This window comes from Prionailurus viverrinus, chromosome A2 (genome assembly GCF_022837055.1).
Source record: "Prionailurus viverrinus isolate Anna chromosome A2, UM_Priviv_1.0, whole genome shotgun sequence".
Classification (NCBI taxonomy): Eukaryota; Metazoa; Chordata; class Mammalia; order Carnivora; family Felidae; genus Prionailurus; species Prionailurus viverrinus.
In genome coordinates, this window is record NC_062562.1 from 21,472,444 (window position 1) to 21,498,974 (window position 26,531).

The 26,531-nt window shown below is 50.2% G+C and overlaps 1 protein-coding gene across 8 annotated transcripts in view; it reads left to right on the top strand.

The window, feature by feature from the left end:
* The window catches only part of CACNA1D (calcium voltage-gated channel subunit alpha1 D), a 305,785-nt gene that overhangs the window by 198,336 nt on the left and 80,918 nt on the right, over positions 1-26,531 (top strand). For 5 of the 8 annotated variants that reach the window (XM_047850427.1, XM_047850431.1, XM_047850425.1 and 2 more), the window contains 7 exons: positions 1,594-1,763; positions 17,861-17,948; positions 18,228-18,287; positions 19,300-19,326; positions 22,683-22,843; positions 23,626-23,851; positions 23,980-24,187. In XM_047850427.1, the coding sequence (XP_047706383.1) occupies positions 1,594-1,763; positions 17,861-17,948; positions 18,228-18,287; positions 19,300-19,326; positions 22,683-22,843; positions 23,626-23,851; positions 23,980-24,187 (940 nt within the window). The remainder of the gene's footprint in view (positions 1-1,593; positions 1,764-17,860; positions 17,949-18,227; positions 18,288-19,299; positions 19,327-22,682; positions 22,844-23,625; positions 23,852-23,979; positions 24,188-26,531) is intronic. The other 3 variants (XM_047850433.1, XM_047850432.1, XM_047850429.1) reach the window with 1 other exon arrangement.

Sequence of the window (26,531 nt, forward strand, 5' to 3'; positions counted from 1 at the left end):
AGGCCTAGAAGCCCCAAATCGTTCTGAGGGTCTGGTTTGCATGAACAGCAAGACGCCGCCTGTGATGGCCCTTCCTACATGAGACAGGAAGGGATTCTCCCTTGCAGGAAAGGCCCCTGAGTGGAGTGCAGAAAGCATCTGAGTCTTAATCAGCTTTGGCTCACCCTGCGAACCCTCTGAGGTCAGCTCCCCTGCGGGATGGGCCCAGCATGCCCTATAGCCCTGCCCTCTCCTCATTTTTTAGAGGGGGAAGGTGGGGATGGATCAGCCGTGACAGAGCCAAGGACAGGTTCTGGGGCATTCGGGAGGTGAGTGACTGGGGAGCAATGAGGGTCATCCTTTTTTACTAGGCAGAGGGTAGTGCCTTAGTAAGGACTCCAGTTTTTAACTTGAAGCATCAGTGTCGCTGAGCGTTCAAGTACCTGTTAGTCCCTTTTATAGCCCAGGGTGGAGGGCGAGAGGGAAGAGAGACAAGAGGGGTTGGCTTTATGAAGGCAGGTCATTTCCCTCTTTGTCGGTTGTCTGGGTTGGGGTGAAGAGGTCCCTGACAGGGAGACGTGGGGACTTCGGGCTGGCAGGACGGCAGACGGAAGGCAGAGGTAACCTCCATCAGAATCCAGGGCCGTGTGCGCAGAAGCTGTACTGAATCTCATCCGCTTTTTTAGCAGCTTTTTAATCGTGCTTACGAAATCCATAACTCGTGTAACTTGGCTCCTGTAAGCATTCGCGGTTGGAAATGCAGATGGTTCCTTGTACATGAAAATTGGGTAATCATCCACCTGACTCCCAGGCTTGCCTGAACACATGTGGGATTCTATGTGTATGCGTGGATGTAGGACTGCAGACGCGAAAGGTGGAGTAAACAACGAGCAGTTGGGAACATTTACACATCTGCCAAAGCCTTTCCAGGGCAGGTGTTCCCATAAATGGGCAACAAATTGTACTGCCTCTTCATCTCCTGCAGGGAAGACTTTTGGGGAAAGATCATGGCAAGAAGGGAGGGTTATGAACAACAATAGCATTTCACCAGTGCTCTGTTTCCTGCGTGGGAAGGGAGAACCGGGCCATGAGGGTGAGCCCCCTCCTGGCTCTTAGTTTGGACACAAGGGTCAGGAATGCTACCTTTGGCTGAAAATACTGAAGAAACCCTAAACTTGGTGCGTACCCTCTTTGACCACAGCTTAGTCCTCCCGGGTCCTTTCTCTTTGAAGTGTGACGCCAGCTTCCACTGGCATCTGGGGACATTCTGGGGGAGGTGGGGGACCTCTGAGTTCAAGCTAATGGCGGGGGGTGTCAGGAGACCCGCCATGACAGCACATGGTGATTTTGGCCTGGGCTCCTTGGGATTGTTCATTTTCTGAGACAGCGCATGTGTGTTGATGTGGTCTCTGCAGCTCTGACACCCACAGTCTTGCTTAGGAAGACACCGTCCTGTGTCCTGTCCACATGTGTGGCCTCTGTTGCTGTGCTTGTGTGGCTGTTACTCAGTGCTGTGTGTCCTGCCACAAGACTGTTGTGCAGCAGGACAGATGGCGCACCGTGCAGGTCCCTAGGGACGTCCTGACATGTGCTTGTTCTCTCCGCCTCCCTCAGAGAATTCTCAAAGGAAAGAGAGAAGGCTAAAGCCCGGGGAGATTTCCAGAAGCTCCGGGAGAAGCAGCAGCTAGAGGAGGATCTAAAGGGCTACTTGGATTGGATCACCCAAGCAGAGGACATCGATCCTGAGAACGAGGAAGAAGGAGGAGAGGAAAGCAAACGCAACAGTATGTAGCACCTTCCTACTCCTGACCAGAGAGAGCTTGTGTGCGACTCACACCCCCGCCAGGCAGAGAGACGTCTCTCCCCCTGGCCCGGCCTGCGGTCACGTACCCTGTCGGCTGCCCATCAGAGAGGACGGTGTGCTCGTACCGCCTCTAAGATTCTGCCGGAGGCTCGGGTTTTAGAGTTGTACCTGGTCACGTGGTTTTAAGGCAGAGGAGGGTCAGCCACACTCACCCACGGGGAATTCGGGAAGCCCCTTCTGTGTGGGCAGCAGCCGTGGAAAGACACACGTTGACCCTGCAGCACAGGACACAAAGCCACGGCTCCTTCCTTCCCTTCAGAGGGAGCTGTGTTACTGGACAAGAACTTGAAGAGCAGGGTCCCTCTCCAGCCTCGTGTGGCCTGAAGTGGCCCCCACCTGAGCTCTACATGTGGGTGGGGTGGGGGGGGCGCAGATGCTTAGCCCATCAGGGGCTGGGAAGAAAGCAGCTGACCCATCTGGGCAGCGTTAGGTGGCGTGGGAGTCAGCATAGCCGCTCGGAGCCCACTCGCCTGGTCGTCCACCCTGGTACCAGGCACTGCGGGCACTTTCTGCAGCAGGAAGGCCCGACGCCCAGCAAAGCCTGGCGTTAATTGTCATTGTCACCCAAGGTGTCTCTTTCACCACCTGCTTTCCTCACGGATGTGCCCTTACGCTTCCTGGGCCATCTGTGCCTCAGGTAAAAGCAGAGATTGACATTCAGCAGTGGATTTGACTGAGACGCTTGGACTTTGAAGTCTAGAATAGTTGATGGTAAAGACCAAGAACATGTCTCAAAGGTGTGCGTCCCTCGAGAGGCCTGGGAACCAAGGCGGAAGGAGATGGCTGAGCGAGCCCCCTTGGGCAGGGGCCCTGAGACGGCGTGCATTCACGCCTTCACTCAGCAAGGCGGGTGCTGGGTGTGCGGTCATCAGCAGTTTTCTTCTTCTGGGGGAGGGCAGGCCTGTGCTCACCAAGGTATGGCACCAGGGGACAGAGGTGCGGATTGCGAGGGGTGGCAAGCTGGGTGCGGGGTGCCGAGGGGGACGATGGCTGGCTGCAGGGCTCCAGCACGGAGCTGTGAGGCATTGGCCCTGAGCCTGGAAGGATGGACGGGTCTGAGGTGTGCCAGTGTCAGGAGAAACATCCTAAGCCACGGCAGAGGTATGAGGAGGACACTGAGGTTGTTTGTTCCTTTGGCCGGAGCACAGAGGGTATGCAGGGGAGGCAGGGGGAGGCTGGGTGAGGGAGGGCTTGTGCTGCCTCTGTGCATATGGAGGCTAAGTGGCCCACGGCTGACTGAGGTGGCCTTCGGCTGCTTCCAGCTGGGGACTCTGGGTCCGTGCTTCCATGGGGAGTGAGGCCTTCCTGCTGTCACAGTTGCAGATGATTGACTTAGTCCTGTGTGCTCCTGGGGGGCCGGCGGGGTGCAGGCCGCTCCTCTCCCCTCCCTGCCGCTTCCCAGCGTCATTGGTGCCGCTCCCTCGAAGAGGAGGCTAGGGACTCAGTGGCTGAGCATCAGGAGGCTGCCGGAGGATTTCTAGAGCTGACTTTGTGTGCTGACTCTGAGATGGGAGTTCACAAGGGGACTTTCGTCCCAGTTCCAAACTTGGTGCTGTCCTTTAGGTGACCGGGTGTAAGAAGGGTGTCTGCGTGTCTTCAAGGCATTTGAGCCTGAACTCGTGGTCTCCTCGCAGCCTCTGCACCTCCCGTGTGGCCGGCAATGAGTCACACTTGCAGCCTGGGGGATGCCTGCCTCGCGTTTCCCCTCTTCCTTTCCAGACTCCGTCTTTGGTGCTGACCTGGGAAGGTCTGCCAGCCCTTCCCTCCCTGTCCTGATGTGACATGTCATGTGTGAGCCGACACAAGTGTGCCTTCTCCTGAGTGAGAGCCTTCCTCGCCTAGTTTAGCTGTGCCTGATGGGGGGTGGGGGGCCGCGTGAGCTTGTCATCTCTTCGTTGCCCCAGCTTCCTCGCCCCTGTTAGCGCTGCTAGCAGCAGCTGTGGTGGGACCGCGCTTGTGGCCCGTGGCTGGAGGAGTGGGTGTTTTCACCGGACTCAAGGCGATGGCTTCTGCTAGTCCTGAGAGACCACTCTGTCTTAGCCCAGTCCTTCCTGTGTCCTGCCAGTGTGTGTAAAGGACCTGGCCACGTGATGACAAAATCAGTTCCTCTGCCTTTGGAAACCTAGCTGAGGAGGGAAGACAGGGGGGCGGTGCCTCAGCTTAAAACAGAACAGGCAAGCTAGCAATGTGATCAGGGGCCAGCAGTCTTCTGTGGGAGCCCCGTAAGGCACAGTGAAGCAGCTCTGGGAGGAATGCAAGGGAGGCTCCCGAGAAGAGGTGGTGTTCCTGCTGAGCTCAAGGGAGGAACAGCCTGTGGCTTCGAAAAGTGGCAGAGAGGAGGGTACCTCTTAGGCTAGGGAAATCGCACAAACAAGGTACAGACAGTTATAAATGTTCCAAACCCTTAAGTGCATTGCTTAGTAGTATAATCAAGGAAAGAAATAACCCACCTTTAAAAGTGGTAGATCTTCAGAGTTCACTCTGTAACCAGGACTCCCAACCCCACAAAGCTGAGCCGTATCTCTGGAATGTCAGCTCTGTGGTTTCTGCTGTGCACAGTGCTGTGTGACTCAGCCTGGGTAACCAGCTTGACCTTGGATACTGAAGAGCACACCCTTCTGTGGGAGTACTCCACCAGGTGCTGGGGTTTCCTGTGGAGTGAGGCTCTGATTTCCCGAGTCACCAGATGCCCAGAGCCTTGATGATTAGGGTCTGAAATAAATACAGGGGCGCCTGGGTGGCTCAGTCAGTTAAGTGTCTGACTTCGGCTCAGGTCATGATCTCATGAGTTCAAGCCCCGCATCAGGCTCTGGGCTGATAGCTCAGATCCTGGAGCCTGCTTCAGATTCTGTGTCTCCCTCCCTCTCTGCCTTCCCCTGCTTGCGCTCTCCAGCTCTCTCTCTGTCTCTCTGTCTCTCTCAAGAATAAACATACATTAAAGAAAAAAAAAGACATAAATCCCAGGCTTTGGGAGCCATGTAGAGATTTAACTGACTTAAGACAAGAGCCCCAAGTCTCCTCCCAGCAAGGAAGTGGGCCTCCCTGAATACATTCCCAGCAGCCCAGAACTTTTGGAGAAGGAAAGCTTCTGAGGTTTCTCAGGGACACCCCGTGGTGGCCATCCATTTTCTTCTTGTCACAGCCAGAAACCACAGGGGAAGGGGGTTTCCACGAGGCCTGCATCATCCCCCTCGTCAGCCGACGATGGTTGATTTACCACCTGCACACGCCAGGTCTGGTCTCTGTCACCTGTTGGCAGGCAGTGCAGGTGGGCGTTGCCGGTGCCAGCGTGCTCCCTGGGTGTGTAAGATCCATGTCCGCATAGTTAGCACCCCAGCCCTGCTCCTGCATTTTCTTTGGGAAAGGGGGTGGGACATTCCCTAGGGGTCCTTGCCTTATTCACACTGCCTTGGGACGTGTATGCCACTGACTGCCCTTTTTCAGCTGGGTCCTGGATGGGATTGGGACAGATTCCTTGCAGACATGGGGGGATTAAGTGACAGTGTGACAGGAAACCCTTGCTAAGCCTCACCCTGTACAAGCAAAGGGGGTATCAGAAGCCATTAATAAGAGGTCATGAGACTTTGGAGGCAGAGGCTAGACAGCATGTAGATGCCCCTTCTCTGGAATGGGCTATGACTGAGAATTTGGACTTGAGTGCTAGGCACACTACCCAGTGTCTCCAAGCCCCCATTTTCCTGTCTGCGAGGAGGGGGTAAAGATATTTGCCCATGGAATCCTCTTGCACCATTGGTAGGAATGCAAATTGGTGCAGCTGCTCTGGAAAACAGCGTGGAGGTTCCTCAAAAAATTAAAAATAGATCTATCCTATGACCCAGCAATAGCACTGCTAGGAATTTACCCAAGGGATACAGGAGTGCTGATGCATAGGGGCACTTGGACCCCAGTGTTTATAGCAGCGCTTTCAACAATAGCCAAATTATGGAAAGAGCCTAAATGTCCATCCACTGATGAATGGATAAAGAACCTGTGGTTTATATATACAATGGAATACTACTTGGCAATGAGAAAGAATGAAATCCTGCCATTTGCAGCAATGTGGATAGAACTGGAGGGTACTATGTTGAATGAAATAAGTCAGAGAAAGACATATCATGTTTTCACTCATATGTGGAACTTGAGAAACCTAACAGAAGACTATGGGGGAAGGTAAGGGGGAAAAATAGTTACAAACAGAGAGGGAAGGAGGCAAACCATAAGAGATTCTTAAATACAGAGAACAAACTGGGGGTTGATGGGGGTTGGGGGAGAGAGGAAAGTGGGTGATGGGCATGGAGGAGGGCACTTGTTGGAATGAGCACTGGGTGTTGTATGTAAGACAATTGGACAATATGTTACATTTAAAAAAAGGTGTTTGCCCATGGGATTGTCATGAGGGTTAGATGGTCAGTAACTAGTAAGGGTCACTATTGCCATAAGTGTACTTACTACTACTGTTGTCATCAGACTGCAGTAAAACTTGACCTACACAGAATTATTCTTGCAGATTCTACAGGACCTCTGAACAACCTCAGGCTAAGGACCCCCTTTAGGAACACATCCCTGTACTTTCCTGTTCAGAGACTATACGGTTCTAAAGTATTGGTGGGAGGCAAACCTATTGACTCAGTCACGTTTGAGATACGGAAGCACGGCTTTCTGGTTCAACGTCCATTTGTGGTTGGTTGATGCTTGCTGTTGGAGAGCAGATGTCAAATCAAGTGCTTAGAGCTGCGTACACATTATCTTTTCTCTCTAATCTAAATGTCACTGTCTGCGTCTGTGGTACCCAACTCTGGCTGTACATGACAGTCACCTGGGGAGTGCAGACACATCCTGATAACATCACTCCACGCCCACGAAGACTAGTTTGTCTGCGGCGGGACCCAGGCATGATTTTATCTGCTGGTCCCTGGAGGTTCCCATGTGAAGCCAGGGTTGGGAGCTCTGGAATGCTATCACACTGAATGTCACACTGTTCTAGGCTTTCACTTGAAAGAAGACAGGAGAAGCAGTCGGTCCGTAACTGGACTCTCTGGTGGCTGTGGTGACTGGTAATTCTAGCTTTGTGCATTCATGGAATATCTAAAACGTCCATTCTATAAATTTGCTATTAGGAAGCTGGTGTTACATGGTTAATTGAATAGACAAAATTCCCTTGGAAGTTAGTTCCTAAGCATTTGGGATATTTTCAAGGATAATTTATTTAACTTTTTGCTGAGCTTCAAGTTTCTTAAGAAACCCTGCCAAATCTCAAAGTGATTTTTTAGACGTATGCAGCTGCTTCTGAGTTAACAATGGCGTTTTTCTAGGGCCATTAAAATCTGGAAGCCTAAATTCTATTTTAAACTCTTCTCATTGTCCGTGATTAGTCTTTTTTTTTTAAAGAAGAAAACAAAAAGGCATTAAAAATAATGAAATCATTTTAAAGGGAGCTCATTCTAAAATCCTGGCCAGAAAAGCAGGGCAGTTTCACTGTGGAAACTATTAATGATCAATAGTCTCTGTAAGTGGGAGTGCATGATGCCCAAAAGGAGCTCTCCTCTTCCTCAGAGGTCCTAGAGGCTGCCCCTGCCCCTCCCATCGGGACTCTGCCCCTGCCCAGCAGGTGTCTGCATGGAAGGTTGCCACAGCAGATGCCTCCCCTGTGCCACTTGGATGTCTTTTGCTCTCATGTTTGATTTGGGGGTTGGGCAGGAAACCAGGAAGGGCATAGCTGTTTGCAAGCACACAGCATGGAAATGTGTGGGTCCTGTTTCAAAGCCTGTGTCTTCAAAATATGACTTAGAAAACTGCTTTTGTCACAATTAAACTACTTCAGGGCGCGAGTTCAAAATGGAAAATGTTCATTTAAAAGCTTTGTAAAGCAAACAGCTGCAGTTAGAGGTACGTATGACAAACCTGCTTCGGGAGGGTTGCCCTCTCCAGAGAGGTTGTTGGAAGTGCTTTTGACCAGGAGAGCCGACTGGGGTGGGCCCAGCGCTGGGGTCTTCTGGAAGACCCCCCTCCACTTAGGGTACTGCGGGGGGCAGATGGCTGCCCCGGGTAGGTCTCACAGGAGCTGGCGGGAGACAGACACAGGGATGGTCGCCCCAGTGTGGACATGAGGAATAGCCAAGTGTAGAGTCCAAGTCAGGGTTGTGTTTGTTTTTAATATGTTTTAATTACAAAAGTAATATATGCTTATTGCCAAGAATCAACGTGTAGAAAGTATGAGGGAACCAGGCTGGGCAGTTGGGGGCCTGTGCTTCCCTCACCTGGGCCTGTAAGAACCTACAGGTTTTCACAGACAGCCCACACTCAGGTCCCCATCAGCTCACGTGGCTCAGCTCGCCTTTTGTACTGAACCATGAGTCATAAACATCTTTCTGTGTTTTTTAAAACCACATTTTAGCTGTTTTCAATAAATTGTCATTATAAAGCTGCTACAATGAACTGTATACTCTCTAGCACCTGGACCTCTATAGCAGGTGTCAGAGGCATGTCTTTATGCATCCTTTGTGTGATTGTCTGGTAAATGTCTTCCTCTAACACGAGGAGACTGTGAGCTCCTTGGGGGTAGGTACAGGGTCTGTTCCTGTTCTCCACCGTGTGGCTGGAACCTGGCGTGGTCCTTGTCACACGTATGAGCTCCCAATGATTGTTTGTTCGATGAAAGAACACAGAATGATAACACCTCACATTTATCAAGTGCTTCCTAAATGTCAGACACTGTTCTCAGGCCATGGGTGTACTCGTCCATTATTCCTCACAGCACCGTGGGAGGCAAGAACTTGACAGGTGAGGAAGTTGAAGCACAAAGAGGTTAAGTACCTTCCCAGGGTCGCATGCTTGTCAAGTGGACAAGCTGGGATTTGAACTCAGGTTCTGCTCGTTTTCACATGAGCCACCGTGAATCCGCACAAATGCATGCACATGGATGTTCACTTTCTTGTGGGAGAGAGTACCAGAAAGGGATTTGCTGGGTCCCAGACGATGCCCATTTTAGAAATGTGTCATGCCCGGCGGTCCTCATGCACATCACCGTGTTATGGGTGCCCATTTCTCCATGTCCTTACCCACTCAGGATTCCTTCTGCTTCCCCCCGCTGCCCCTGCAGCCCTCTTCCTTGAGCGTGTGGCCTCTACCCTGAAGACTAGCCTACTTGCAGTCATAGCATATCCCAGAGCCCAAAGGAGCTGGAGACCCTACATTCATTTTTCTTGTGACCTAGTGGCCACAGGGGAGTTATACTCATAATGGCTGACCACACTTTGCCAACACTTATATTTACTGCGTTTACTGTTTACCGTTTACTAACATAAGCAAAGACTTACCAAATCAGGTAACCTGTCCTTGGTCTTCCAGCCAGGAAGTGGTGGGGCTGAGGGTAGACCTGGCCTGTCTAAGTCCAGAGCCCACTATCAAACCCCCATGTGTCCTGACCCACAGGGCGATACGGGCTGGACCTGCCCACCCAGGACCCCTAACTGCTGCCAAGTGCCCTCTCCTAGCGCCCTTCTTAGCAGGGAGGCCAAACCCTAGGAAGCTTCGTCTCTGATGGGCTAGTTGGTTGTTTATTTAGGACAGGTTCCTAGGGTCAGGCATTTGGTATCCTAGCTATGGAAAACGCACTTCCCCTCTACTGGTCAGACCCCGAACGATAGATGTCCACGTGAGGAAGACAGTTCGGGATTCGCGGATGTGGCCGCCTCTCGGGTCCTCTGGGCCCCGTTTCCCTTGCTCCTGCTGCTCTCTGCTGCCCTCTACTGAATCGTAATGACATTGCCTGTGTTCCACCTGAAGGAGTCACGGTGGCCGACCTGCTAAAAGAGGATAAGAAGAAAAGGAAGTTTTGCGGCTTTCGTCAACGCAGGGCTAAAGATCACGGTAAATGGCTGAGGTTGAACTTCCCCTCAGGAGACTCCTGTCCTGAGGCTTCTGGTGCTTTCTCCTTGCACATAGGCCTGGTGTGAAGTGCATGTGCCCGTGTGGTGTGTTTATAAGATGCCTATGTTTGAACTGCTTGATTTCTTTGAACCTCGGTCATGTTGTTTTCTTCTTGCCTTTACCCCAAATGTGTGGTTTGGCCAAGACAGCATTGCAGTTTCCTTTCTGTTTGAACTATACCTTTTAAAGAAGCAGTCAAACCCCCTTGGAACATTTAATTCACCACGAATGTTCTTACACTGGAAGACAGACTTCTTAAACACGTTTCCCCAGTGAGGCTTTTTCATCTAAACTGTTTAGAAATTCCAATGATGTTATTTGATTGATTTTTATTTTCCAGGTTACATTTTTCAAACAGCCTGCTGGTTTTCCACCCTCTGGTTGGTTTGTCCAGGACATGCTAAAACTAGTAGTTCCAGTTTCCAGAATGAAGTTAAAAATCTATTCCTAGGATGCAAAGATTTGGGGGCACTTGCCTTTGCCAGTTGGAATGAGGAAAGGGCTCGTGTGGGGCACAGTTAATTTCCAAGCTATGCTTTAAAAAAGAAATGCTAGGCTGGGTGTTGTATGTAAGTGATGAACCACGGGAATCTACCCCCAAAACTGAGAGCACACCTTACATACCGTATGTAAGCCAATTTGACAATAAATTACATTTTAAAAATAATAAATTTTAAAAATCTTTAAAAAAAAGTAAAAAAAAAAAAAAGAATGCTAGGGGCGCCTGGGTGGTGCTCGACTCTTGGTTTCGGCTCAGGTCATGATCTCGCGGTTTGTGGGTTCAAGCCCCACATCGGGCTCTGTGCTGATGGTGCAGAGCCTGCCTGGGATTCTCTCTCTCTCTCTGCCCCTCCCCTGCTCGTGCTGTCTTTCTCTCTCAAAATAAATTAATTAATTTTTAAAAAGGAATGCTAAACATAGACCCTTATCAGAAACCCTGGGGTCAGAGGCAGGGCCGTCCGCATGTAGGGCAGTTAGGCAGACAACTCATGTCGTGTCCTGCCTGCCAGGTCACCACTATAGTCTTAAAGTGTCGTTAAGCTTTGCCTGTGCATATCACACAGTCCAGCTAGTTACTGCCACTGAGATGGGCCTTGGTCAGACTCTGGAGGAAGAGTCTATTTGACTGTAAATAGGGACACAAAGCCAACTGCCAAGGCAGCAGAGGGGACACATTACATTGTATGTTTGGCTGTAGCCTGTCCCATCATGGGAATGCTGAGCTTGTAGATTGTAGGACCCAGACTTGAACAAGACACGGGCAGACTGACTAAAGGCTTTTAGCATCTACGGTCATCAGAAGACTTGAAAGTGGACAGGAGTGGAGAGTGTCAGACATAAGGTCCTTGCGCTCCGGAGAGCACACTGTGGCCCCGAGAGGAGAAAGAGCCTTGTGTGGGGGTAGGCCAGTTAGGGACAGAGCTGGGGCTGGCTCACATTCGGTTAGTATTTGCAGAGGTTTGCAAAGAAGACCCGGCCTTGATGCAGCTCCTGGAGGCCTCTGCAGAAGAGTGGGCTTCAATTAAGTGGGAAATATTGTCACTGACATAAGAAAACTGAGGACCACAGCCCTGGGCACATCACCATGAGAAGAGAAGTGTTCTGTCCCCAGAAGAGAAGAGACCTCTCGTGGGGTATGCAGGTACCCAGCCTCCTGACGGGGGCTCAGGTCTTGGGATTTTTCCAGGATGTTTTGTTAGCTTTCTGAGGTATACAGGGAGAGGAAGAAGCCTCGTATTTTTAGGAAACGTTGTATTTTGAGTGGGGGAGGTCTTTTATTGACCAAAACACCCCACAATCCTAAAAAAGACCCCTGATGATGCTGTTGGGGTGAGGGCCCTTGTGTGGATGCCGTGCTCCCCCTGTCATCAGTCATTCAGAAATAATTATTGTCAGGGCATCATTCCTGCTTTAGACACAGAAACCTTGGTCTGGCCTTGACCCACATTCCCCAAGAAGAGTCTGGCTTCTTTACAGCAATCAGAGTCTGTTACCCTGTGACAGCTAAGCGTGTCCCTACGAGCAAGCACAGGCAAATTCCTTCAGGGGACGTCATGGCACTGCTCGTGCTTGTCATGAAAATAAGATAAAAAACCACAAGATCTTGACTTTGGATCCCCTATCCCTGAAGAAGGCAGCCATGACTGCCACCATTCCGTTGTCCAACCTCATGCTTCCACCCTTTGAAAGGAAAGAGTGAGAAGTTTTAGGTTGCTTAGGCTTGGAGGCCAATGCTGAAAGGCATCCGTGAGTGTACAAGAGAGCCTGTCCTGTGGAGAACAGAGGACCATGGCTCCAAGAAGCCCAGGACATCTGTGAAGGACACGTGGTGTGCCAGGCTTTTGGAGAAGGCTGGGGAGCTCTGGGCTCAGCTGGCATGGGTCCTGGGTCTCCTGTGGCTGGCTGAGGCCTCTCGGGGTCTGCTCCCTGCCCCAGGGGCTCTGCCTGGAGGTGGCTTGCGATCACTTCTCCCGGGCAGGCTGCCGGACTCCTGGTGGCCCTTCTGAGAAGTGGTGGGCAGGTGCTTCACAATACTGCTCATTCCCTGCTGTCCTCACCAAGCTGGGGGAGTGCAAAGGAAACTCCCTCAGTGCTGGCGGTAAAACCAGACAGCCTGTGGGTGTTTCGTCTCTTCAGCAGTTCAAGCAGGTCAGAGGTAAATGGGTCTTAGAGATGATATCACTCAACAACTCATTTTATAGATTAGCTGACTAAGCCCAGGGAGGAAAAGGGAAGGGAACTTGTCCCCACGTTACCAGTGACAAAGACCCAGCTTCTCTGACATTTTTGTGTGTGCATCTTTTGACCTAAGTAGGCTCCATCACTGAAGGAAGTATGTTGGAGATTTTGCTATACCTGCTAATGGGGAACATAGCTGTGGGGCTGCCTGCTTGAACCCACACACAGCCTCATTCACCGTGTGTGTGTGTGTATGTGTGTGTGTGTGTGCGCGCGCGCACGTGTGTTGGATTCTCTCTGAATTCACAAGTCAGGCAGATTTGGTTGAGAACTATGTTCCTGGCAGTGAGTGTAAACAGAGGAGTGTTTACATGTTGGTGGAAATGCTAGTTAGTTGTGCTGGGCTGAACAGTGGTGTACTTCCCTGGCTTATTTTGTGCGGCATTGCCCATAGTGGCATCTAGATCTTAGAAGCAGGGCGGGTTCACAGAGAGTACTCCTAGCAGGGCCCCGCCTGGGAAGGTCAGGCCGGCTTTTGTCCGCAGAGCCGGGCCCACTGGGCTGCTGTCTGGCGTCACTTCCTCACCAGCAGCCGTCCTCAGGGCCTTTTCTCAGTCCACCCACATGTAAGCCTCAGCGCCTGCCCTGGAGGTCTCCTCCTGATCCTGTAGCCCAGAATAGCTTACGGAGCATTGGCCCTGAGCTCCCCTAGATCTCCAGCGGGCAGACTGCAGTGCAAGTCAGCATCCTGTTCTAGACGGGCTCACCCGGATGCCTGGTTTCACCCGGATTCTGGAAATAGCTTAAAAAAATTTTTTTTTAATGTTTGTTTATTTTTGGGAGTGGCGGAGGGGCAGAGAGAGAGGGAGACACAGAATCTGAAGCAGGCTCCAGGCTCTGAGCTGTCAGCACGGAGCCCGACACAGGGCCCGAACTCACGAACCGCGAGATCATGACCTGAGCCGAAGTCGGACGCTTAATCGACGGAACCACCCAGGCTCCCCGGGAAATAGTTTTAAAATTTATATTTAAAAAAGTGAAAACTTGCTCAGCAGAGCTCTCAAATTCCCTGGAATGTGTGAGGGGAAAGGATTTACAGCTTCTCTGCATGCAGATGGCCCCCTTGGCCTACTTCTTCCGGCAGATCACATGGTGGGATCTGAGGGGTGTCTCCGCCTGCATCCCTAACGAGGCCGAGCCACTTGTCAGCAATGACTGTTAAATCTGTACTGAAGGGGACAGCGTGTTCACCCTGAACGGGGCAGCCATTTAGGGTAAAGGCATGTCTTCCAGTGGTTTTCCCATGGATTTGCTTACGTGGATTTTCGTTAAGTCCCAGTAGTCACCATAGCCGCTTGATCCTTGTTCTCTCTCTCCTTGCTGGGGTGGTCTCCTGGAGGTGGCCTGGCTGTAGGCCAGGTTTCTAGGGGTTAACTGAGGTCATCGGGAAAACAAACCAAGGCTGCTGGATAATAGGCTTACTTGGCTTTTGGAACTTTTAGTGTGTGGCATTTTAAGGATAAACCAACATATACCAACATATACCAGTATGTTTAAGTATATGAAATATAATTTTAAGGATATACCAGCATACATATCAACATACATCAATAACGCACACGTGTCCCGGCATATTGAAGCCCATACCGTAAGCACAGGGGGTGTGGCCGGGTGGGAGGCAGGAGGGCTTTCTCACGCAGGCCTGTGTGTCCCAAGGCAGATTGGTCAGGTCTCTTATCTTTGAAACTACAGAGCTGCTTCATGTAATCTCTGAGGCCCCTTCCAGTTCTAACAGCCTGTGATCCTCCTGTCTTGATTTTAAAAACATAGATAAAGTCCCACTGGGCCTGAGTGAAGTAAAACTCGGACCATTTTTTTTTTTTAATTTTTTTTTTCAACGTTTATTTATTTTTGGGACAGAGAGAGACAGAGCATGAACGGGCGAGGGGCAGAGAGAGAGGGAGACACAGAATTGGAAACAGGCTCCAGGCTCTGAGCCATCAGCCCAGAGCCCGACGCGGGGCTCGAACTCCCGGACCGCGAGATCGTGACCTGGCTGAAGTCTGACGCTTAACCGACTGCGCCACCCAGGCGCCCCTTGGACCAATTTTTTAACATTAAAACAATGAGTGCCTCGTACAAGTGGAGGGTGAAATGCTTTTGCCCACTGGGCCTGCGTTCTCTGTACTTTGGGGAAAGGAAATGCTACCCTGTGATAGGGAGGGAGGGGCTGGGGCACGTAGAAAGGCTGCCGGGCCCCATCAGAGCCTGGTTCCTCTGCTCAGATGCAGGGACTGGATCACAGTCCATTTCTGGGGTCAAACGAGTCACTGATTATAGCATAGTCACCGTCCTCTTCTTTGCCTCCCCTTCGCCGCCTCCTCAGCCCTGGTTGATGTCATTCTGGCTTAAGTTATTTATTATGGGTCTGTGGCTCTCTAGATGTCAAACAATAATGATAGAAAAGTTGCTATGTCTACATCAGGCTAAGCTAGGCAGAAAAGCTGCAAACCAAGAGTGATAGCCAAAACTGACGAGGAGCCTGGAAGATTGTTCAGACTGGATGTCTCTGTGCCATACTGGAAGTGGTCAGGGCAAAGGGACCCTGGATTTGGGCCATGAGGGGAGTGTCACTTTGCTTCCAGGGGACTCTGGGAGAGCCTTCTTGAGATGATAGTTACCATGTGTGAGCCTCACCGATTGCCCAACACTCTGGACCCACATAGGATGACCCAGGACTGTGAGAAAAACATACAGTGTGTTTTATCTCACTTAATTCTGCCAACAGCCTTGTGAGGTGGGTACTTTCCATTTCACAGATGGGAACATAGAGCCTTGGAGACTTCGACCACATCGGTGCGGTTAAATTTAGATCTGGTTGACCGGAGAGCCTGCTCTTAGCCACCGTCCCACCTACCTGAAGGATGGAGTCTGCCTGGAGGGCAGGGAAACTTCTCTCCATCTGTGCAGCCAGCCCTGACACTGTGCCACATAATTAACCTCTCTTCGTTTCTGTCTAGGGAGTTCGCCTGTATTTCTTATCTTTCTCCCCACTTGGTTCCCACATCCAGAGAGTAACTAGTACATTTAATTCACTGGTAACTGGCACAGAGCCAGAAATGCAAAATGCCCCCCTGCATTTACCAAAGCCAATACATAATTTATCTGTTTCCATCAGTATTTAAAAAACGAAGCTCCGGGAATGCAACGCAGCAACTGTATTGACAGCATCATGGGACATGGCCCTAGAAGAGTGAGAAGCCACAAAGATTTAGCCTGTTCAGAAGTTTGCTCTTTTGGAAATAGTAATAACAGTTACAGTATGATTAATAGTAGAACCGTGAAGTGTTAACCTGTTAGAGATGGAAGTCACCCTCAAGAGTGTGGAGAGTTAGTAACACCACTTCCCAGATGGGACATTAAAGCCTGCAGAGAGGTGGGACTCTGTCCAGCTAACTGGGGCCTGTGGACGACGCCCCGCCCCATGCCCCGTGTCATCCTGCTCTCAACTTCTGTCCCCTTAGTTAGTAGTGACAGTAACTACCAAGAAAAAGCATTGCACAGAGACGACTCACGGTCACGTTTGTAGGAGTCACCCACTGTGATGTTCTTTGTCACTGAAGACAAGGGTGACCTATGGGAGGAACACATTAACAGTGAACTTCATTGCACTTTACAGTGTTTTCGTCTTTCTCCTCAAGTCAGAGCACAGATCAGTCATGGAGAAGAAAATTGCAGGAACAGCTCGTGTGTGTGTGTTTATGGAGCTTTTGTTAAAGGCTTATCTGCGGTTGGATTATGTGGGGTTTTTTATTTTTGTCTTTTTTTTTTTTTTGAGTGGAGTAGTAAAAAAGTGAATGAAAGCCTGTAGTTGGTTTCTTTTGACTTAATTGAGGAAGAAAAAAGGTTTATTCTGAGAGAATATCTGTAGTGCGATGTCGGTCTGTAATTTTTGCTCATTTTGCCTTCGATACTTTTGCCTAAATGCTCCTGGACACGGCTATGGGACTTAGGTGTCCACAGACGGAAAAGAATTCCCTTCGGCAGGAAAGATGTGTCTCGGCTCTCTGGGAGCCCAGCCCTTGTCCGAGCAGGGCCCACAGACACACGGCCACACCATGGCACTTGCTGACCCGGCTCCTTTGCCCTCTGCGCCTGGGCCGGCCTAAGAGCCTCCGCCAGGGCCCTGCAGCACCACTGCCCATTTTTGCAGATCAAACCGGAGGCATCCTTGCTAAGAAAAGCCATGTCGGCAGAGCCCACAGGGGGAAGGCCTTCCCGTTGCTACCACCAGGTCTATAAAAGACGGTCACTACAGTTCAAAATTAGGCATCAGGGTAAAGAAGCACACGTGGTTGGGCGGTTCTCCCACATTTCCATCTTTCAGTGAACCCCTCTCCTAACCCAGGGCAGAATTCATCATTCCTTCCTGTGTGTTTCCAGGACTCCTTGCACGGAACCCTGAGGCGGCTCTCTTCTGAGTTAATTGGCATCCATTGGTTTTCCAAGGCAGGTGCAGCGCTGTGTCCCTCTTTATGCCCTGCATCTCCTTCCTGGCCTGGCTCCAACACATGCCTGTGATGCTATAGGGTTGAGTCAGGTGGATGAGAAATAATGCCCGTGTGCCAGATGGTGGGTCCCGGGACCTCCCAGCATCCCTCGGTGCCTTTCTACCTTCCCTCTACTTCCTCTGCTCAGGATCCAGCTGTAGAGGAGTGACACGTGTCCAGAGACCCCGGTGACCCTGAGACCACAGTCAGCTTTGCCCTCTGGTCACTGGTTGGGAGCAAACCTTCTACCTGTCAGACTATATGCTTTCTGTGTGCTCTGGTTCTGGCCACTTTGGTGAGAGCCTTCTGCGTATTGGCCGCACTGGTTCGGTGGAATGTAGACATCAGATAAATTAGTCAATAATGAGTAGCGTTCTGAAATTTTTAAAAAGATTTTGTGCTTGGTATCTTCATGTACTCCTGCATCCGATACGTCTGCTCCTTCAGTATATTTAAAATAAGAATTCACGTATGAAGTGTTGGTCTAGATTTTCTAGAGAGCGGCAGTTGAGGCAAACAGAGATGTCACTGTAACTGAGTTGTTTTGGTGGCCTCACGCACTGCATTCCTGGAAGTCAAGAGAATACGCTGGTGTGAGGCCCAGAGTTCCTCCCCTAGGCTGAATTTCCTCCCGATGGGGAGGAGGGGTGCCCTATGGGCTTTCTTTGCAGAACGGCAGATCAGGTCCTGGGAGCAAAGGGTCCCTGCCATGGAGGTGCCTGACCTCTCACCCTCCCCCCCCCCTCCTCCCAGACTCCCAGGGGGCCTGCCTGGTGGTGGCGGCGATCTGCATCCAGCCAACTCCGGGGCACGTAGAGCCACCAACGTGCCCGTCTAAAGTGTTGTCTTCTCCCCGCAGCCAGCATGCCGACCAGCGAGACAGAGTCTGTGAACACGGAGAACGTAAGTGGTGGAGGCGAGAACCAAGGCGGCTGTGGGAGTCTCTGGTGAGTGTGGAGGCCACTGGCCCTCCTGCCCCCTCCTGTCTTCTTGGAGGGTCACGTGTGGGAGAAGGCACCCCAGATTTCAGTGGAGCCCCGGGGCCATAGCCTTAGGTGCACGAGGGGTGGGTGGGCTCACCCTGGACCCCTTGGTCTCCCCTCCCATCCCAGGCCCCCAGACCCCCGGCGTTTCACATGCCTCTTCCCCCAGAGCAGCCCGTCCTGCTGAGGCAGAGCCTGCTGCGGGGCGTGCCAGGTAACCCGGCAATTCCACTGTTCCACTAGGTGCTGGTGGAAGCGAAGAGGCACGGCCAAGGCTGGGCCCTCTGGGTGTCGGCGGTGGGGGTAACAGGCCTGATTCTCCTCCCTGTCTGCTGTTGGCATCCGTGCCTTGACGAAGCGCTTGTATGGCAGAGCGGCTGACAGAATGCGCTGCATATTTAAGTTTTCCTTCACTGGCGGGTTCTCTGCGGCCTCGTACACGGGGCTGGACACTGAGAGCCCACTTTCCTTTGCTCACGGCACCTGTTTTTGGAGCCCTGCACCACCCTCTCCTAATAGTGGAGGGCGCCACCACATTCACCGCTGTTGGCTTCTGTCTAGATAACCTGATCCCTGGTGGGGACCAGCAGTGTGCACTGTGCAGAGTGCTGCCTACTCTGGGGAACCCATGCGATTTTATTTCATTTGCTTTCTGCTGGTACCCTTTAGGTCTTATCTCTGTAAAGTAGAGGCGGTGTTTTTAAGAAAATTTGATCTTCTTGCAGAGATTCGTAAAAATAATGTGTTTTGGGCAGAATGCTCAGCAATTTAAGAAGTGCGTCTGCCTCCGTTGTCTTCCTCCACCCTCTCTACAACATTGTAAAGTAGGCGGGGGGATGGGTTCGTTATCCTCATTTTACAGATGAGAACACTGAGGCTCAAAAAGTTGTGCTGCTTGCCCGAGCCCATGCAGTTAGTGGATAGCAGAGCCAGGACTCCTAATCCAGTGCTTCTCTGGCTGTAGTAGCAGCACAGTGTGGCTGAGTTGCAAGCAGCGGAGTGGGTGGGCTGACTTCAGTCTGGGGAAGTGGGGTCAGGGGAGAAGGACCTCCACCGGCATCAATGGCCTGTGACAGGGCTGCACAGGGCAGCCGGCTAAGAGTCTTCTGCCTGGGCCCCGGTGGGTGTCAGCCTGGCCTGCATGGCCCCGGCAGACCTCGCCTCCTGCTCTGCTCTCACCCCTGCTGGCTCACTGGGGAAGCTGGGGATGCTGAGCCCAGGCTTCTGTGCATGGCTTTTCCATCTCTTAGCTGAAGTGATGGGGAGAAAATGCTCAAACCTTCCTAATCGAAATCATATTCTTTCTTTCTTTCAGCCAAGCCATCTCAAAATCCAAGCTCAGGTCAGTATCTTCTGTTTTTTTCTTAAGCCTGTGTGCTGGTGTTTTACTTTCTAACTTCTCAACTCTACATGGAGTTGCTCTAGACTTGGTTTTTACTCTGTGGGCTAGAACGTTCATATTGAAGATCGATCTGTCCAGTAAGTATCAAACACCTGCCGTGGAGAGCAGCAGAGTAGGTGCTGAAGATCTTGCCCCAAGACAAACTGACAGGACGTAACAACGAACAATTTCTTGTTACCAATCAACCCTTCGTACTCCTGCCCAGAGTCTGTCCTTAAAGAGGGATTCTTCTTGTCTCTTTTCTGCTTACAAGTTTTTTATGGAGGGGGGTTCAAGAGTTCTTCTGAGGTGCTAGTGATGTTGTGTTCCTTGCTCTGGATGCGGGCTACATGTTTTGTTGGTAATAACACATTGAACCATATACCTATGATTTGTATACTTTTCCATATAAATGCTATTTTTCAATTAAAAACAACATTTTACTACAAAAATTGACTTGAAGTGGACATATGAATGTAAAACCTAAAACTGTAAACATTCTAAAAGAAAACACAGGAGAAAAATCTTTGTGACCCTGGGTCAGGCACAGGTTTCTTAGAGACAAAACCCAAAACACTGGCCATATGAGAAGATAAGCTCCAGGCCGGAAGAAAAAACATTTGCAAAACATTTGATAAAGGACTAGTATCCAGTATATGAGAAGAATAATACATAAATATGGTGTGAATAATTGGAAAACTATAAAAAAGAGTATATTTTAACAGGTATGTCACCAAAGAGAGGTGGATGGCAAAGAAGCACATGACATGACCATTGGTCACGAGGAAAATGCAAATTAAAATCACGGTGAGACATCACTATACACCTATTAGAAAATTTTTTACACCTACAGATCAAATTTTAAAATCTGACAATACCAAGTGCCGACAAGGATGCAGATCGGTGGGGATTCCCATATGTTCCTACAGGTTGAAAGACACGGCCCTTTTGAAAACAAGTTGACAGCTGCTTGGAAAGTTAAACATCTATTTACTGTATGACCCAGAAATTCCACTTCCGAGGTATTTATATAAAATGAAGATCAATGCCTGCATGAAAAATGTTTACATAAGAGTTTACAGCAACTTTATATGTAATCGCTATAAACTGTAAATAACTCCAGCGTCCGTCAGATGGCGAATGGGTAGACAAATCGTAGTTCGCGCATATGACAGAATAACGCTCAGCAATAAGAAGGAAAAAACTGCCGATAGATACAACACAAACGAATCCGGAACGTATTTTTGCTCCGTGAAAGGAGCAAGTCTCAAAAAGCTCTATATTGTGTGATTCTATTTATTGGACATTCTGGATGAGACAAAACAATAGGGACAAAAAACAGTTTTCAGGGGCTGAGGTGAGGAGGGTGGGTTAACTGTCACAAAGGGCCGTGAGGGAAGTTCTTTGGGTGATGGAAATCTTCTACCTCTTGACTGTGGTGGTGGTTACAAACCCTCTTCCTAAATGTTAATAGTTACCACATATCTATCGTATCTCAATAAACTGGACTTAAAAAAGAACAATTAAAGGCCCCTCCCTGACTCCCTGTTGCCAGAGGGCGTATTCATTCCTTCATAATTTGGCCCCCAGCTCGCTCTCTGGCCTGATCCTCGGACACCACCCCCTTATTCCCCACTCTGTGGCGGTAACTGGACTGCTCTCAGTTTTCAACATGCGGTTTCTTCCCACCTCAGTCCCCTTGGCCATGTGGTCGCCTGGGGTGGAGTGCCCTCCCGTCTGCCCCCTGGTGAACCCTTACTCTGTTATCCAGAGCCCGCCCAAATCTCAGCTTTTCAGAGAAGCCTTTCCTGCTTCACGCAGAGAGCATTTGCTGCTCCTGTCTCTCCGCCTGTACTCGGGACCCTGAGAGAAGCGCTTAGTGGGGATTTATAATTGTTATTTGCCCCAACCTTGCGTGCTTTTCAAGGTCAGAGGCCGCAGGATGAGCCACCTTCTTCACCTCCATATACCCAGTGTCTGGAGCCCCATGAGGGGCAAATTGAGAAATGCTGCAGGACTTCAGGGGATGGGAGAGTGAAGCCTCCAAGACCTCATGATGAGATGCTTGTGACTTGTCACTACAGCATAAATAGAACCACCAACTCTGGTTCTTTTTCGGATCACCTTGCTTGTGTGTACTGAATTATGTATCTCAGGAGAAACCCAGCCTCAAGGGGACAGTCTTTAGTGGGATTTTTCTACACTGGTCATCATGTGTCCAGCCACTGTTACCATGGAAACCGCATAGCAGGAGCAAGAACAAAATGCACTTTGCTTGTGCCAGGCCTTGCTGAAGAGTCAGCGTGGTTCTTTCTTTGCTCGGTCCCTGGGTTACGGTGTTTTTAGCATAGCAACGCCGCTGAGTCAGCCAGCGCTGCAGCTTGGACCCAGCCTGGAGATTCCTCTGACTCAGGCCCCCAGAGGAGGTGCCCACAGCCCCCGTCAGTGAACACAGCCTGCACAGGGCTGACATCGCCTCTTGGCTGGCCTTTTTTCTGGGACCCACCTCACCAATCCATCCTGTGGCAGGGAATGTTTTCCACGGGGAGAAGAGGCTAAGGGAGGGGATCCTTTCCCTAACGACACACTAGAACTGAAAGTCGGTAGAGGACATGCTACTTGTCTGTCTGGCTCAGCTCATCTTATTTGTATGAAAACATGATTCAATATTGGCTCTTCTCCTAAAGGTATATTTTGAGCATCGCTAGTTAGCAAGGGCACCTGATGACTCAGGATGAAGACTCATGTCCTACTCAGCTTCGACAAGTCTGCCAGGCTCCGGAGGAACCTCCCGGATTTAAGAAAGGACCTAAAGTTTCCCTAAAAGGAAAACTGGGTTTGGAGCACTTTGCTGCCTGAGAAATTCTGTACGACGGTTATGATGCTGCAAGAGATGTGTATGATCAGCCAGACGGCTCTCTGCACCCATAGTGTGAACAGACCCGTGTACCATATGGTGGGAACTGCATATATGTGTGCGGGCTCGGTTTTGCATCTGCATATGAATCTATGAATATCTACATTCTTCTCACTAGTTTGAGGATTGCTTAGGGCAGATTACGGAGTTATCTAAAACCATAGGAAGGAAACTGATAGCGTGATCAGGTCAAGATACTATTTTAAAAGTTGTATTTTAAGACCAACACAATTAGTATGATGAGTTCTGTTAATTTCTGTGTCCTTTGTTCTCATCTTTCCTTCCTGCACCCCGTGACCTGGATCTCCAGAGTTAAAGACAGCTTATGTCCTTATAACGTCTGTTGGACGTTCAGATGCTTTGTCTGCCATTCAGGGAGTAACTTTTGCTTCTCTTGCAGCCGCCGCTGGCGCCGCTGGAACCGATTCAATCGCAGGAGATGTAGGGCTGCTGTGAAGTCTGTCACATTTTACTGGCTGGTTATTGTCCTGGTGTTTCTCAACACCTTAACCATTTCCTCCGAGCACTACAACCAGCCTGATTGGTTGACGCAGATTCAAGGTACGAGCAGAGGCTGTTCTCTTTTTATTCTGACTCTGAATTAGGGACTCCTGAGGCTGTCCGCGTAGTCTTATCAATGTGCGACGTCGGGACATTCCTGGAGGGCACTAGCTTGGAAGACAGTGGAACCATCCAGAGAGAGGCTGCACCCAGAGCAGCGGGGGCGTAGTCCTTGTCACGTGGTCAGTGGAAGCACCTTGGGGCTGATTGACGCCCAAGCCTCTCATTGTCTTAACCCTGTGGCAACCTAGGATCAAGGAATCTTGCAGTTGAGAGGGACCTCGTCTCCCTTCTCCCTGACCCTACCGGAAGCTTTATTTTCCTGTATGGTATTCTTGGCAAGTGGTTATTGCCACTTGATAGACAACTGCTTCTTCTATCATTGGCACCTAAGCAAGGCCAGACTGCCCCTCCGTGACTGATGGAGACGAGAAATATAATATGCTGGTCTAAATGCAGAATCATAGGCTTTTAGGGCTAGAAAGCATCAGAGATTGTGTGGGAAACTGCTCCTCCCCATTTTATAGCCTGGGAAACTGAGCCCAGAGAAGTCAAGGGGCTGCTCCAGAGTCCCATGTCTAGGTGGTAGCAGAAGCAGGACTTGAACCCAGGAGACAGACCATAAATATTGACACTACATTTCTGTAACAGGCGCCACAGCAAAGACAGGGCAAAGTGCTGGGGCATTTCCAGCAGAGACTGGTGGGGTGGGAGGAGGGAAAACGAGTCTGAGCCAGTCCCACGATGAGACCCCGAGCACGTGCGCCCCTCTGTCTTTCCAGATATCGCTAACAAAGTCCTCCTGGCTCTGTTCACCTGCGAGATGCTGGTAAAAATGTACAGCTTGGGTCTCCAGGCGTATTTCGTCTCTCTTTTTAATCGGTTTGACTGCTTCGTGGTATGTGGTGGAATTACTGAAACCATCCTGGTGGAGCTGGAAATCATGTCTCCCCTGGGGATCTCTGTGTTTCGGTGTGTGCGCCTCTTAAGGATTTTCAAGGTGACCAGGTAAGGATGCGTGTATCTCGCTGCAGGTGTTTTCTGGCCGGGGGCTGGCGACCAGCCACATCCCGGTCCAGCGATGTCTGCGGTGTCCTGCGGGCGTTCTGGGCTCACACCCCCATCTTGACTTCTAGGCACTGGACTTCCCTGAGCAACTTGGTGGCCTCCTTGTTAAACTCCATGAAGTCCATTGCTTCGCTGTTGCTTCTGCTTTTTCTCTTCATCATCATCTTTTCCTTGCTTGGGATGCAGCTGTTTGGTGGCAAGTTTAATTTTGACGAAACGCAGACCAAGCGGAGCACCTTTGACAATTTCCCTCAAGCCCTCCTGACGGTATTCCAGGTGAGCCCTCGCGAGGAGCCCGTGTGAGCCGCCAGCTTGTCAGTCCACAACTCAGGAAGATGGGATGATTCTGCCGTGGTTAGCGACCTCTGCCCCAGTAATGCTCTGACAAATCTGGCACCACGAAAGCCATTTTTTTCGCACTTGACTCCGGCTGTCTGTGTGGTGTGATTCAGTGTTTTTTGTAGGACCACTGGATATGGTACAGGACAACAAGCCAAAAACTTCTGTTTGATTTGGTGAGGTTTGCGAGGTTTCTGTGATATAGGCTCTAAAATCCTCTTCCTGTTCTGCGCTAATTTTTGCTGGCAGGCCAGCTTTGGGACCCTGGCTCTAACGGATTTGTGCAGAGAGGTGAATTCTGAAGTCCTAATGCTCTGGTGTGCAGTCAGAGGAATCGGGGTGATAAAAGAGTTGTGACAGCCTTCAGCCCCTTTTGCTCTCCCGCCCGTGATGTAATGAGGACATGCAGGCCCTGAGCATGTCCGTGCCGTTGGGTCCTGGGCAGGCACCGCGGCTGAGAAGGAGGGACGGTGTCAGAGGTGCTCAGGTGGCTAGGCACTCAAAGCAGCAGTGTCTGCTCCCACCTGGCTTTAAGCTGGGTGTTCTAAACCGCCCCCCTCCCGCCTCCGCATGTGGTGACCTGAAGCCCTTCCTCGAACAACGAGTGGCATATAAATTTAAAAGACCCCTCTGCCCCTGTTGCTTTCACACACGATGCCAGTGAGCTCCAGCTTTGGGGGAGTCCATCTGGGGAGGCTGGAAGGCATGGTGGGAGGGGCCTAGACACTGAGGCCGCCCTGCTGGCTCTTTCAGTGCTCAGCTCTGTGACCTTGGGAAGTCACTATCCGTTCTGAAAAAAACAAGAGACTAGAGGGAATGATCTGTAGGATTCATTCCCACTTGGTCGTTTGAGGTGGATGGAATTCTTGTCGCCGCCATAGGCCATACTTTTTTTGAACTGTACTTTAATTATTTGAATTATCCTTAATTCTTAGCCGCTGGTTAGTTATTCTTTTTTCTGTTTTTATTTCAGAGAAACAGAGAAACCCTATGGTGGTGGTAGGTTTTGGTAGTACCTGCGTATAGCACAAAATTCAAATGTTTACAAAAGGGTTTAAAGTGACAAATGAGTCTCCTTCCCACGCAGCCCGCAATTTCTCCTTGTAGGAGCAACCACCAATGGATGGTTTCTGTGTATTCTTTGAGATATATTTGCTCATAGACGTGAGTCAGTGAACCTAGCGACCCACCTACCTGCCCATGAATACAGTATGATGTAAACAGTGGCTCATATTAACTGCCATTTTCCATTTTCTTACCATTTAAAGTGTCCCTAAGAACCTTCCTTATTGGTCCATAAGAGTTTGCCTCCTTTCTGATTCCGCGTCAGTCCTGTGGTGTGGTGTTCCTGTCCCCTAATTCATGTAACCAATCCCTAGCTTGGTGACTATTTCAAGTCAACCAGTCCCTAGCTTGGTGACTGTCTGTGTCTGGCCTCGGCTCAGTGGGTGACGTCGAACTCACACCCTGGGCACATGTGTGAGCATAGATGTGGATAAATTTCCCAGAAATGGAATTGCTGGTTTGAAGGGTGTGAATCCGTTTTCAACTCTGATATCTTGCCTACCGTGCTCCTCACAGTACTGTCGGTCTGTCCTCCAGGGATGGGGGCTGGAGACTGCCCGACGCCTCACTACTTTTTAGCATGGTGGGTGTTCAAACTTTTTGATGGTGGTCTGACAGGTGAAAATAGTGTCTTCCTACTTCTCTTATCAGGAGTGAAACTGAATGCCTTTTCATGGGACACAGAGCCATTTATAGTTCCTTTTCTGGGAATTGCTTTATCTTTTGAAATCATTTGCCCATGTTTCTGTTGGGTTGTCAGCCGTGACAGTTCTATTTTTTAAAGTATCTGGTGCAGCTAGATGATACAAGAGCACATGTGCTCCCTCCCTCTTTCTTTCTCTTGCTGGAAGATAGTATGTTTTTATTAATTTTTTAAATATTTATTTATTTTTGAAGGAGAGAGAGACAGAGTGAGCAGGGGAGGGGCAGAGAGAGAGGGAGACACAGAATCTGAAGCAGGCTCCAGGCTCTGAGCTGTCAGCACAGAACCTGATGCAGGGCTCGGGCTCATGAGCTGTGAGATCATGACCTGAGCCGAAGTCAGATGCTTAACTGCCAGAACCTCCCAGGCACCCCTGGAAGATAGTATGTTCTTAAAATGCTATTTAGGTTTATCCGATTCTACCTCATGATAGATTGAGTTATTAAATATCATTAGCAGAGAAGGTTAAATTGGAAATTTATGGCAGCTCTTAGTACCTACTCATGAGGTAGT